This window comes from Muntiacus reevesi, chromosome 5, assembly GCF_963930625.1.
Source record: "Muntiacus reevesi chromosome 5, mMunRee1.1, whole genome shotgun sequence".
In the NCBI taxonomy this organism is placed as follows: domain Eukaryota; kingdom Metazoa; phylum Chordata; class Mammalia; order Artiodactyla; family Cervidae; genus Muntiacus; species Muntiacus reevesi.
Genome location: NC_089253.1, coordinates 112,259,663 through 112,274,493, shown reverse-complemented (window position 1 = coordinate 112,274,493; position 14,831 = coordinate 112,259,663). Strand labels below are relative to the sequence as shown.

Below are 14,831 nucleotides of genomic sequence, written 5' to 3'. Positions count from 1 at the left end.
GAATAATGGAGTGGGTTGTCATTTCTACCTTCAATGGACCATGTTTTGCCAAAACTCTTCACTGTGACCCATCCACCTTGGGTGGCCCTGCAAGGCATGGCTCATAGCTTCATTGAGTTGTGCAAGCCCCTTCACCTTGACAAGGCCGTTACCCATGAAGGGGGATTTTAATTCTTGGAAAAAGTTAAAAAACTACTTATCTACTAGTTGTATAACTTGGTCAGTGAATGATGTTTTATAAGTAGTAGGGCTCATCCTTTTATACAGAGAAGAAAAAATAATTTAACATGCTTCAGATAAAAGTAAACGTAGGTGAATTATAGAACAGAAATTTGAAGTACAATGAAAGTTTTAAAAATTCTGTCCCACGGCCAGTGATTCTAAAAATTACACTTACTCATTGTCTTTATTATGACATATTTCCCAATTATTTTACTCACCCAAGACCTTCAGGATAAAGTGTTTGCTGACTTCTCCTGCTTCGTTTGAGGCAATGCAGGTGTACCGTCCTGAATCTTCAGTTTCTGCTTTGATCAGCTGAAGGACCATTCCTTGAGAGCTGATTGACAGATGAGCATCTAGACCCAGAGGCTGACCATCTCTAAGCCAGGACATCCTGGGAGCTGGGGTTCCATCAGTAAAACATGTCATGGAGGTGGAACTACCCTTGACAATTATGATTTCCTCTGTTCCCATCCCATTGTCCAGACTTGGTGGTACTATATAGAAAACAAAATTATATATCTATTATTATTTAATATCAATTTAGATTAAAAATTTAAATGGTTCACTTAGTTCTATAGTGTTTCCATGATCTATAAAATTATAGAATTTAAAATAGCATGTAATTAATGACTTTACTGTAAGAGCATGTGTTATAAGCTAATTTCTAACTTTGCAAAATATTAATAATAAACTCTCAGGATTGTTTCCTTGTTGAACATACAAAACTAAATGTGGTTTAAATTTGGTCATTTTTTAACATTTTAGATTTTCACCTTTAATTGATTATAATATATTCCAGATGTTATATCCTCTTCCAACAACACAAGAGAAGACTCTACACATGGACATCACCAGATGGTCAATATTTAATGCAGATTGACTATACTCTTTGCAGCCAAAAATGGAGAAGCTCTATACAATCAGCAAACACAAGACCATTGTTGTATGGGTCTTCTGTATATTCCTACCACTTCTTCATCTCGTCTATTTCTGTTGGGAGCTGACTGTGGCTCAGATCATGAACTCCATATTGCCAAACTCAGACTTAAATTGAAGAAAGTAGGGAAAACCACTAGACCATTCAGGTATGACCTAAATCAAATCCCTTGTGATTATACAGTGGAAGAGACAAACAGCTTCAAGGGATTAGGTCTGATAGACTGAGTGCCTGAAGAACTATAGATGGAGGTTCGTGACATTGTACAGAAGATAGGGATCAAGACCATCCCCAAGATAATGTAATGCAAAGAGGCAAAATAGTTGTCTGAGGAGGTCTTACATATAGCTGAGAAAAGAAGAGAAGCAAAAAGCAAAAGAGAAAAGGAAAGATATACCCATTTGAATGCAGAGTTCCAAAGAATAGCAAAGAGAGATAAGAAAGCCTTCCTCAGTGATCAGTGCAAAGAAATAAAGGAAAACAATAGGATGGGAAAGACTAGAGATCTCTTCAAGAAAATCAGAGATACCAAGGGAACATTTCATGCAAAGATGGGCTCAATAAAGGACAGAAATGGTATGGACCTAACAGAAGCAGAAGATGTTAAGAAGAGGTGGCAAGAATACACAGAAAAACTGTACAAAAAAGATCTTCATGACCCAGATAACCACGAAGGTGTGATCACTCACCTAGAGCCAGACACCCTGGAATGCAAAGTCAAGTGGGCCTTAGAAAGCATCACTATGAACAAAGCTAGAGGAGATGATGGAATTCCAGTTGAGCTATTTCAAATCCTAAAAGATGATGCTGTGAAAGTGCTGCACTCAATATGCCAGCAAATTTGGAAAACTCAGCAGTGGCCACAGGACTGGAAAAGGTCAGTTTTCATTCCAATCCCAAAGAAAGGCAATGCCAAAGAATGCTCAAACTACCAAACAGTTGCTCTCATCTCACACACTAGTAAAGTAATGCTCAAAATACTCCAAGGCAAGCTTCAACTGTACATGAACCTTGAACTTTGAGATGTCCAAGCTGGTTTTAGAAAAGGCAAGGAACCAGAGACCAAACTGTCAACATCCACCGGATCATGGAAAAAGCACGAGGGTTCCAGAAAAACATCTACTTCTGCTTTATTGATTATACCAAAGCCTTTGACTGTGTGGATCACCACAAACTGGAAAATTCTGAAACAGATGGGAATACCAGACCATCTAACCTGCCTCCTGATAAATCTGTATGCAGGTCAGGTAACAACAATTAGAACCAGACATGGAATGACAGACTGGTTCCAAATAGGCAAAGTAGTATGTCAAGGCTGTATATTGTCACCCTGCTTATTTAATTTATATGCAGAGTACATCATGAGAAACGCTGGGCTGGATGAAGCACAATCTGGAATCAAGATTGCCAGGAGAAATATCAATAACCACAGATACGCAGGTTGACACCACCCTTATGGCAGAAAGTGAAGAAGAACTAAAGAGCCTCTTGAGAGTGAAAGAGCAGAGTGAAAAAGTTGGCTTAAAACATTCAGAAAACTAAGATTATGGCATTTGATCCCATCACTTCATGGTGAATAGATGGGGAAACAGTGGAAACAGTAACAGACTTTATTTTGGGGGGGCCAAAATATCTGCAGATGGTGACTGTAGCCATGAAATTAAAAGACCCTTGCTCTTTGGATGAAAAGTTACGACCAACCTAGACAGCATATTAAAAAGCAGAGACATTACTTTGCCAGTAAAGGTCCATCGAGTCAAAGCTATGGTTTTACAGTTATGGATGAGAGAGCTGGACTATAAAGAAAGTCGAGTGCCAAAGAATTGATGCTTTTGAACTGTGGTGTTGGAGAAGACTCTTGAGAGTCCATTAGAGTGCAAGGAGGTCAAACCTTTAGGATGCACATACTAAAGGAAATTAGTCCTGAATATTCATTGGAAGGACTGATGCTGAAGTTGAAACTCCAATACTTTGGCCACCTGATGCGAAGAACTGACTTGTTAGAAAAGACCCAGATGCTGGGAAATATTGAAAGTGGGAGAAGAAGGGGATAATAGAGGATGAGATGGTTAGATGACATCACCAACTCAATGGACATGAGTTTGAGTAAACTCTGGGAGCTGGTGATGGGCAGGGAGGATGGAGGTGCTACAGTCCATGGGGTTGCAAAGATTCAGACACAACTGAGTGTCTGAACTGAACTGATATTATTCCAGAAGTATACTTTCAACTACCTTGTATGGAATAAACAAAATAATAAGTTCCAGAGCCAATTTTATATAATCCAACATAAATCATTTTTATCCTATGGTAAATAGTTACTTAACTTTTCTGAGATGTTCTTGGGGATTGTGAAGTCTCTGGTCTAGCAAATCTTGAGAAATGGAACGTTCTGGGTTCTATCTCTGTCTAACATCACAGACAGATATTCAGTATACACACAAATGTCCATTCATATTTTAAATACTATCAGACGATAACACATTAGAAAACAGTCAAACTGTCTTTTGAAAAGACTAGTCTTGTGTCCGGGTTGAAATGCTACTTTAAAAAACTGACATTTCATTTAATGCTAAATTCCAGGTTACAAAAGTATTTTGACAGACAGTATGCTTCAACATGTATGTATCCTTTGGGAAAAAAGGCATTCTGCCCTAGTTAGTAAGATCCTATTTTACCAATCTCTCCTGATATGTCAATATTTAAATTAAGCCAGTTGCTTAATACTGGACACACAGTAAAGTACTAGGGACGTTTCTGGTAACATACCCAAAACTTGAAGACTGTAATGTTTATTATCCACCCCGGCTCTGTTGGATGCCACACAAGTATATACAGCAACATCAGATGCCTGAGCTCTCACAATCCTGAAAAACAATTTGACCCAACACTTCATAATTTCATCCCATTTCATAATTTGATATTTGATCAACAAATACAGATAAAAACACCTGTGATAATACAGAGATTATAGAAGGTGATTTATTTGGGGAAATTTTAGTTATAAAGATTTTAACCATCCATCACAAAACGTAAGAAGCCTCCAGTGAAATCTCTTTGACAAAGCTGATTAGGCACTAAGAGTAAGCCACTGAAAATGTAACACAATGTGAGAGATGAATATTTTTCAAATACATATTAATAGAGAATGAAAACCACATGATAATAGTAAGCATCTTCCCATTATTTTGCCATACAAAGTTTTAGCTAAAATAGCAGCTCTTGGAAATATATATATGATAGATACAAGTCTATGAAAGACCTATTGTATACAAATTTACTAAAACATGAACATTTAAATAAGAATAATAAAGCATTTCAAATTTATATTTGCCATTGTCCCTTTTCTTTAAAAAAAAAAAAACTGAAAGGGAAACAAAAGTAAAAAACTGTAGGAAAAGACATTTTAAAAACATTATTTAGATGAAGCTGTTGTTGTTTACTAGCTAAGTTGTGTTCAACTTTCTTGCTACCCCATGGACTGTAGTTCACCAGACTCCTTGGTCCATGGGATTTCCCAGGCAAGAATACTGGATTGGGTTGCCATTTCTTCCTCCAGGGGATCTTCCCAGCCCAGGGACTGAACCCATGTCTCTTGCATCTCTTGCAGGCGCAGATTTTTTATCAGGGAGCCAACTTTGGTACAACTTTACCAAAGTTAAGGTTTACAATTTTAGTAACTCTGTGTAGCAAATCACACACAATAAAAGCTGACCTGATAACTTGTCCTCCAGACAGCAACCGGATATGAGAGGAGAGAGGCAGAGGAAGCCCGTTCTTTAGCCAGTTTATCTGTGGAGGAGGCATTCCTGTGGCTCTGCATTCAATATTTATTGAGGTATCCACCAAAGCCATTAATTTCTCTGCTTCTTCTTTATTACCTCTAATTGCAGGTGGAACTACGTCATGCAGAAAATGAGAGAGGAGGGAATGGGTTTATTACTAGTTCAAATCATTCAACTACATTTACCCATATTTCTGCTTTGTATCCCTAAAGGAAATAACAAGGACATCAGATTTTAGAACTAAATGCTTCAGACACCTACGGCTTCATTTCGTCTGCTAGATTCTAAGGCAGCATAATCACAAGAGGATGAAATTTCATATTTACCATAGACATTTAAATTAAAAATCCGGTCTTCTTCTCCAGCAGGATTAGTGGCAACACACGTGTACCTCCCCATGTCAGATGGGAGAGCTCCGTAAATGTTTAATGTGCCGCCATCTGCAGTCACCCTGTAGGAAAGAGTATAACAGATGCACTGGAAAACTCACTTGGATTATTATATTCTTAAAAAAGAAAAAAAGAGTCACGCTAAAATGCATCTTCATCTTGGATATAATGGTTCAAAGCTTTTTCATTAAGTACATGGAAATCAGAGCTAGTGAAACTGAAGGTGATCTCAGGTAACCAGCTAAACTGCTACAGTGATGGGTGTCATACACCCGCTGCCGCCTCCTGAGGAAAAGGAAATGAACATCAGGAATTTTTCTATCCAAATCACAGGCAAAGACAGATTTTTCTCAGAATAGAATGTTTTGTTGTTACTTATCAATATAAGATTGGAATTAAATGAAAATTATAAAAATTTTGGTATAAAAACTGAAGAATGTAATGTTTTAAAGAGAAATTAAAGTGAAAAATCTAGCTATAAACAACTTAATATTAGTCTAAATGAGAAGGAGCAAGATGGAATAATTTATTTAAACAGTGACAGCAGCTTAGTATTTATGTATGGGTGTCATTTGCAAAATTTTTTCCACACATTGCTACAGCTTTCTCTTTGAATGACATAATAGTGAATACTAACAATGTGATTACATTATCAATGATATCTAAATTAAGATTATTACATTACTGATTCTATTCACACACCGTTTATTATCAAATAAAACTTCCTATGTTTTATAAAGAGGTTAAATTACTATCTACAGTTATTCTTACAATAGTCATTTTATTAGATTCTCCTAGTGTCAAGAGTAAATACTCCATTTCTACTATATCATATTATTAAATATAATTATTGAGAGTTACAATTTTATTATCTGGGTCTATTTTATTTTTTCTTTTTCAAAACATAAATTTTAAAATCCCATGAGTTTAACCATATGAATAAACAAAAAGCAAGCTGCCATGACTAAAGGAAAATAGTAAGTTGACTTTGGAAAAAGTACTTCATTTGATGGATAAATTGGCCCACTCACAAACCTACATATATTGTGCAGCTGGGAACAAATAATCAAAAAATTGAAAATAAGAATAAATCTATTTGAGATCTTAATGTAAGATGAGAAGTGATAGATCTTAAATTCCTAGGTAGAAATATTACCTTTTAGAATAACTTAAAGTCCCACCAACTATCTAGTACTCAGTTTGGAAATGGGTTGATATCACAGCTGATTTAATAAAAATAGTTAAATATTGGTTAACTTTTGAGGGGTGTCCAACCAGAGAAGTGAAATGCAAAATATATCTCTAAACTAAAACATTATTTGACAATTCACCTAATCTTGTAAAGGGGACTAATACCTAAATTTTAACATAAAACTTCAGGAAAAAATAAACATTTATTTTTCCATAAATTGTGTATATTCAATTCATTGATTAGAAAATATACTGCAAACTCTTAAATTTAAAATACTGGTTCAAAGTAATAAAGTTTGCAATACATTTAATTAATGCCTGCTGAAGTATATATAAGGGATTCCCAGGTGGTTCAGTGGTAAAGAATCCACCTGCCAATGTAGGAGACATGGTTTGATACCTGGGTCAGGAAAATCCCCTAGAGAAAGAAATAGCAACTCACTTCAGTATTCTTGTCTGAAAAATCCAATGACAAGAGGAGCCTGGCAGGCCTCAGTCTGTGGGGTCTCAAAGAGTCAGACATGACTGAGCGACTAAGCGTGCATGCAAGGTACATATAATTCTTCAAGTAATTACAATTACCCTGGTGTATATATATTATGGGACTTTGTAAAGAAGTAATCTAGCAGAGCATAGAATAATAGATTGTCCTTCAAAATGCATTTGTTGAAAATATCAGGAAGCCTGTAACATTTATCATTCCATCTCTGTGAGGTTTGTGGCATGAAGATTCAACTAAAAACAGGATTTGGACACATTATAAGGGATGAATCAGGTTATGATGATAGTATCTTTTCTCAAAATGAGCCAAGCACTATGGCTGGTGGTTTGGTGATTTCAGGACACAAAATCACATCTAAGAGATGACTGATGAATCTTTTGTAGGATGAAATTGATTTGATGTTAGCAAGAAAGAAGAACTAATTATTTTTATGATGCAGACTTTGGTATAAATGTTCTGGAATTAGAGGAATAAAATCTACAACAGCTAACTAACATTTGCAGAAATGAACATGTAGGGAGATTTTATAACACAGAGTTGAAAGATAAAGAACACATGCATACACAAATACTTTTGAATGATTCTCCCAGGAGAATATCTGTGTCCAGCTCTCCAAAACTGTATCCTTTTTCTTTCTGAATATAAGATAACCAAGTTCCAAAAGACTGAATTCACTATTATTCATGTGAAATTTGAAGCATCAAGCATTGTAGAAGACATTACAATTAATGACACAAAGGTTCTTTTTACACATACCGAATTCTTTCTGTTTCACTGTTAACTACGGGCTTTCCTTCTTTAAGCCACTGAATAAGTGGGGTGGGAATGCCATTTGCATTGCAGACCAGCTCAACATTTTCCCCAAGAAGGACACTGACTTCACTTGGAATCTCAGCACCAGCAACATTTGGAGGAACTTTGGAGAAATAATTAAAACTTTCATTATCAAGGCATAAGAATATAAATTCTCTGAATACAACAGAATCATAGAACAATATGCCATTTTTATGTCATAGTCTTCCTAGATTGTGGTTCAAGATCAAACTCTTGCCATTGTCAGAAATTACTTGAAAAATAAGTATAGAAATCACTTCAATATTCTTGGCACATTATAAGTTGATATAATTATTTAGTCATAGGCGTTCGTGACAAATCTACCTCATCAGCACCCTTCTTGGCCAGAGAGAATCACTCCTGATTAAAGCCTCAAAAGATAGCTCAGAATTTATATAGTTCAGGAGAATCTGTTTTATAAAAGTTCAGCATAAGTCTGAAAAAGTAATCTGAATTGAGTATTTCTTTCTCTATGATACAGTTTAAATACTATTTATTCTGAACAACAAATAGCTTATTATTCAAGATTCAATCATCTCTATTGTTTTTACTAGCATCTTTCTTCCTCACTTTAATAATTCAATTAAGAAATAATGGATAATAAAAATATTGACAATTCTATTAGAAACACATTTGAATTACTCTTCTTAATAATTACAGTGGTGTGGTTCATATAGTGGAGCGAGTTCACACCAACTTGCAAGAGCCAGTTTTGCAGATCTTTACAACACTGTGTTCGGTGCCATGATTTCAAGCGATAGGTTGAAATGGGCCACCGTGGGAATATTCACACCTCGGAAACTGACAAATGATTGGTTCCAAGTCAAGACCATTTTATTTGCAGAGTCAATTGTTAGACGTTTACCAACACACCACTGCATAATCTCTCCAAATCTCATTTCAGTTGTCCAGAAGATAGTAATAATTACACTAAATTTATATTTACCAAAGAAGTTGAATCAATAAGAATGCTAATGAGACATCCCATAACAAGTGTCTAACACAGGAAAGCAGGCTCTTGGGTAGCTCAGTGGTAAAGAACCCACTTGCCAATGCAGGAGATGTGGGTTCAGTCCCTGTGTTGGGAAGATTCCCTGAAGGAAAATAACCCACTCCAGTATTCTTGCCTGGGAAATCCCATGGACAGAGGACCCTGGCAGGCTACAGTCCACGGGGTCGCAAAAGAGTCAGACATGACTTAGCGACTAAAACAACAAAGGAAAAGCGTGGACTAGGCCTCATGTACATATACAGTCTCTATATAGTCTTAAGATATAATAACATATACAAAATGTCTGGTAAAAATCTTTGATCATACCACATACTCCATGATTGGCATCTATTATTATTACTATATTAAACATAAATTAGGCATGTAATTTCTGACACTGAATCTCTGAACAGCTATATTTCCTTTTGTGCTTCTAAAATCTTCAGCATCACTAATAGGAAAAAACCACTGATAGTTATAAACTAATTTTGATTTTTCTTTAATTTCAATTTTTCGGTGATGGATTTTAATCTTACTGTGGTGATCATTTTGCAGTATATACATATATCAAATCATTATGCTGTACACATTAAACTTGTATAATGTTGGTGCATGCTCACTCAGTTGTGTCCAACTCTGCGACCCCATGGACTGTAGCCCAGCAGGCCCCTCTGTCCATGGGATTTCCCAGGCAAGAATACTGGAGTGGGTTGCCATTTCCTCTTTCTTGTGATAATGCAAAGATTATAGAAGGTGATTTATTTTGGGAAATTTTAGTTATAAAGATTATAATCATCCATCCCAGGATTGAACACACATCTCCTGCATTGGCAGGTGAATTCTTTACCTCTGAGTACAGAATGGGAAGCCCTATACAATGTTATATGTCAACTATATTTCAATAAAACTGGAAAAAAATTGCAATTTTTCTGTAGTTATTTTTAGCAGAGCACAGAGCAAGTAGATAATACATATTCACAGTTGCACTGGACAAACTTAGGACAAATTCTTTTCACAATAACTATAATAAAATTGGAAAAAGCAAGCGTTTCAACTTGGTTTCAAGTTAGACTTCCATTTCAATTTAAAAATTAGGCTGAGAATAATACCCAAAGGTTTGCTGAAAATCAAAAGGATGCAAGTTCTCCCTGCAGTGCTCAATTCTATGCTGGAACATAGATGTTAATTAAATATTTCTTGGATAAATCAATGCTCTTTATTTTCACCTCCAATTAGATTCATGATTATTTAAATTTACCCATTCCTTGACCAGTAATTAGGACATATTTAATCTCTTCATGAGATAAACCACACTTACCTATATAAATAGAAAGAGACTTATAAGCTTAGCATCAAAATAAGTTACTCCAGCTTTAAGTGAACAAGTAATTCAATAGAATATACACTATAGGAAGGTACACATTTCTGGACACACGAAAAAATAGATTTTGAAATTTCTACTATTCTTTTCTTCACATTTATGTCCACTTTCATGAAAACACTACCTACTATTAAATGTAGGACAGAAAACTCACAGTATTTTTTGTTTATCTAAAGATACTTTGGGACTTCCCTGGTGGCCCAGTGGTTAAGCCCCTTCACCTTCCAATGTAGGAAGTACAGGTTTGATCTCTGGCTGGGAAGCTAAGATCTTAAACGCCTTGTGCCTCATGACCAAAAAACCAGAACATAAAACAATAGAAGCAATACTGTAATAAATTCAATAAAGACTTTAAAAAAAATGGTACACATAAAACAAAATCTTTTAAAAAAGATGTTTTGTAAGTCAAATCATTATGCTGTGTACTCTAAAATTATATGGTTCTTTACATCACTTAAATCTCAATAAACTGAAAAGACTACAATATCCAAAACACACAGATATTTTGAATCAATTATAAATGATCTGTTTAGATAGACACTTATTTTGTACTATAAGTAGAATGGAATAAAGAAACTGAAGACAGATCAGAGTGTACCCCACATACCTTGAATTGAAAGAATGTAATTTTTCTGTGCTTTTCCCTCCATATTTGAGGCAATGCATGTATAGTTTCCACTATCTGAATGTTGGGACCTGGCAATTTGGAGTTTGCTTCCCCCAGACAAAATATGAACTTCCAGTGAGCCAGAATTTTCTAGCGGTAGAAACAAAGTAAATCATAAAAAAAGCTTTTATTTTAACATCTCTACAATTCACCATAAAAATGTCTGACTCTATGTGATAAATGTATTTTTTAAAGGTCCTCCCTTATACTTTGATTTTAAAGGACAGCCTTATTTTTTGAAAAAGACAAGGAGAAAAATCTCTGTAAAATGAAGACGCTTTGTAAGTTTATATTACAGTACATTAGGTTTTCTGAACTAAATATAGCTATGTGCACAATACTGAATGTGTGCTAGTTTATTAACCTAATGAATGAGGAGCAAACAAAAACAATCATAAGAAATGCACAGTTACATTACCTATGGGTTTGTGGTTCTTCAGCCATGCTATTGAGGGAGGTGGGATTCCAGTAGCATCACATGTTAAAGTCACAGGATTGCTGACTGTCTCCACAATGACTTCATTTTCAGGCCCTTCAATACTGGGTGGCACTGTAAAAAGACAGAAGAAAATCATGTGTCCTCATTACGTTAATTCAGGATACTTTCTTTCATTTGCATATCTGGGGGAAAAAAGACTTGTATTAGAGGCAGATGCTCACCATATACATTGAGGTGGAAATTTTTATCATCTCGTCCTGCTACATTTATAGCTCTACATACATACTGGCCTGTGTCAGATACCTAAAAGAAAAAGATACTATTGTATGTGCTCCATTAAGTTACAGATGACCAATCACACTGTTTGAGTGTAGATTAAATCATCAGTCATCTTTATGCTCAAATGCCCCAGTCCTAATTGCCTTCTACAATCCTGCTTTTTCTTTTAAATGAAAAAATGAAGATAATGGTATTGATGATGTTATTTTTTTTAATGAAAATAATTTTTTAGTGTAGTAAAGATATAACTTCCAATTCTCTCTTCCATAATCCCACCAAGGAGTCACGCACGACACACAAACAAGAATAAAAGATGCACCTCAGCTTGTGTGATATGCAGCATTTGTCCATCGGCCAGAATCTCCAGCTGAGCAGACTCTGTTAGCATCCGTCCATTCTTATACCAGGTGATGACTGGAGGCGGGACAGCATTCGATTCACATTCCAGTGATACTGAGGTCCCCTCTCTTACATTAACTACAGAAAGAGATTCGCTTCCATGATCTTTAATGCTTGGGGGCACTGAAGGAAGAAAATAAAAAAGAGGCTTTGTTTTTTCCATTAAGATGCTCAGATAGAAAATAGCTAATACCAGTTTAAAAATGAAAGACTCTTATGAGAAGAGTATAAACAAACCATAAACAGTCAGGGAAACTTTTTTCTTGCTTTCCCCAGCTTGGTTGATAGCTATACAAGTGTATTCACCACCATCAGATACCTTGGCCCGGATAATTTGCAAAGTTCGACCACCTGTGGGCAAATATAATGCAAATTGAAGAGTGGTATAGAAATTGTTGTAATAACTAGTTTATTGATAAGATAAATGACAAAATGCATCCTTTCCTTTAGAGAGAAATCTATATATGTTAATAGAAGCATTTCATATACAAAATGAAAATTTAATCAGTTTCCTTGGATCCTCTCATTATTACTTCTTCTGAAAGTGAAAGTGTTAGGCACTCAGTCATGTCCGATTCTTTTTTGTGACCCCATGGACTATAACCCACCAGACTCCCCTGTCCATGGAATTTTCCAGCAAGAATACTGGAGTGGGCTGCCATGCCCTTCTCCAGGGGACCTTCCCCACCCAGGGACTGAACCCAGGTCTCTCACACTGAAGGCTGATTCTTTATCATCTAAGCAACCAGGGAAGCCCATTACTTACTCTACTTCCTTCTAAAAGAAGAAATTAATAAAAATTTATCTCCAGTGACCAAATGTGGATAACAGAACTGTTTCATACAGATTCTTCAGAGTAAATAATAATTGTACTATAGGCAGTATGTGTTAAGTATTTCTGGTTTAAATCTCCCACAGTACGAAGTGGCTATCATCTGTTAGTCAATTTATCTACCCTCCAGGAGCTTCAGTACTGATTAAAAACAACCAGTGAATTTATCCAATGAAAGAACTATTTCGTAAACTTATCATCCCCAAGGGATTAGTAAGCAGTTCTGTTCCTAAATTTCGTAATTTTTTGAAGCAGACCTTGTTACCCTACATTCCCACTAAACTCATAAAAGCCTACACAGTTTCATCCTAACGGCCCCAAGTGGCTAGAGAGAGGCATTTAATGTGGACAAATGAATGTAGCAAGACAGAAGTCTGGAAAGAGACTAAGTTGAAATTCCATTTGTATTAAAAATAAAGAAAAAATGAGAACGTGTCACCTACTTTAAAAGAGTACTAAGTTCCTTACCAGGCACAATGAGAGCATTTGTATTTAGTTTGATAGGCTGTTCATTCTTGAGCCAGCTGAGATCAGGAGGTGGAAAACCAGTGACCTCACAGGTCAAAGAGATGAAATTGTTCACCACAACAGTGAGATTTTCAGGGTTAGGACCAATGACACTTGGAGGAACTATAATAGTAAATATATTAAAAGTGAAATATGTTAATATTAAACATATTAAAAGTGAAAAATGATATTAGCAATAACACATATTCCAATTTATTAATATAAGCCCAACCACTGTACTCTGCTAAAGCACTGAGTTAATGATACTGTTAATTATTTACCTTTCTTCTTAGAATTCCCTAATGCCTTCATCAAATTCATGTATATCAGTTTTGTTTTTTACAATTGAAAGAAAATACTAGAATTTTCAAAGGCAGAATTATTGTGCATTTTATTTGTAAAATGTAGTTGGAAGTACTTAAGATGATTTTGTCAATGTACAAAGATCTAATACTGCTTTTCATTAAATATATTTGAATATTCTGGCTTTTAATATTACACCCTTAAAGTTTTAATTTTCTTGCTTACAGTAATACTAGACATTTTATTTCAGAGTATCTATTTGTAAATTATACAGGTAATTTCAACAATGTAAATAAATGACTTTCAAGATGAGCAAAAAATTTAACAAATAAACAAGTTAAGATCTTACTGTTCAAAAAAAGAGTTCCAAAAGCAAAAGCTGTACAGAAAAAAGTGGGTCAAAAAAAGGCTAATAATGCAATGACAATTATGCATATTAAAACACATGTTTATGGAACAATACATGTTTTTATCAGAACACATGCATATTGAAGGAATAATATTACAGATTCAAATGACTTCCGAAGTGGGGATGGGGTGGGAATAGGAGTGAGGAATGGGCATTAAAAATGAATGAATACATGAATGAATGAATAGATTAATAAAGGCAGAGATAAGTCTTGCTCAGGCTAGTAAAGACAGTAAGACATGACATAAAGAATGTAATGTAGTGCTCGCTTCGGCAGCACATATGCTAAAATTGGAACGATACAGAGAAGATTAGCATGGCCCCTGCGCAAGGATGACACGCAAATTCGTGAAGCGTTCCATATTTAAAAAAAAAAAAGAATGCAATGTAACCCTCTATTATTATATTATACTCTATATATTATTCTCTCTACATATTATATTCAGATTGAGTTTTTAAAACAGCATCAAAAAACAAAAAAAAAAAGATCAAAAAGATAAAATCACTTTAAAAATATTACTGTCAAATTTTTAACCACTGATTTTCATGACCATTCATTTACACTTATTTCAGATGCTGTGCTAAGTGCTGATGCAGTACAAACATATAATAGACAATATCTATGAAGAATAATTTGGTGGTAGTGACATTGAGCAAAAAAGTGACAGATAACATGTTTTTGAGTGGTTATGCTGTGCCAGGCACTAAACACTTCGTGATGCCATTTCATTGAAAGCTCATAAAACGTACGTGTTAGACAC

General features: G+C 35.2%; 1 protein-coding gene and 1 non-coding gene across 7 annotated transcripts in view; one reads left to right on the top strand and one right to left on the bottom strand.

Moving 5' to 3' along the window:
* Positions 1 to 14,831, bottom strand: part of HMCN1 (hemicentin 1) — a 517,313-nt gene that overhangs the window by 111,439 nt on the left and 391,043 nt on the right. For all 6 annotated transcript variants that reach the window (XR_010663324.1, XR_010663323.1, XM_065936211.1 and 3 more), the window contains 11 exons: positions 13,320 to 13,481; positions 12,257 to 12,370; positions 11,940 to 12,142; positions 11,563 to 11,644; positions 11,321 to 11,452; positions 10,843 to 10,992; positions 7,786 to 7,945; positions 5,274 to 5,398; positions 4,878 to 5,061; positions 3,932 to 4,029; positions 441 to 719 (listed from right to left, as the gene is read on the bottom strand). Coding sequence is in view for 4 of the 6 variants with exons in the window: in XM_065936211.1 (XP_065792283.1) it covers positions 441 to 719; positions 3,932 to 4,029; positions 4,878 to 5,061; positions 5,274 to 5,398; positions 7,786 to 7,945; positions 10,843 to 10,992; positions 11,321 to 11,452; positions 11,563 to 11,644; positions 11,940 to 12,142; positions 12,257 to 12,370; positions 13,320 to 13,481 (1,689 nt within the window). In the remaining 2 variants the exon portion in view is untranslated. The remainder of the gene's footprint in view (positions 1 to 440; positions 720 to 3,931; positions 4,030 to 4,877; positions 5,062 to 5,273; positions 5,399 to 7,785; positions 7,946 to 10,842; positions 10,993 to 11,320; positions 11,453 to 11,562; positions 11,645 to 11,939; positions 12,143 to 12,256; positions 12,371 to 13,319; positions 13,482 to 14,831) is intronic.
* On the top strand, positions 14,332 to 14,438 carry LOC136170031 (U6 spliceosomal RNA). Its single transcript, XR_010663491.1, has one exon. It is a non-coding gene; the product is annotated as a U6 spliceosomal RNA (small nuclear RNA).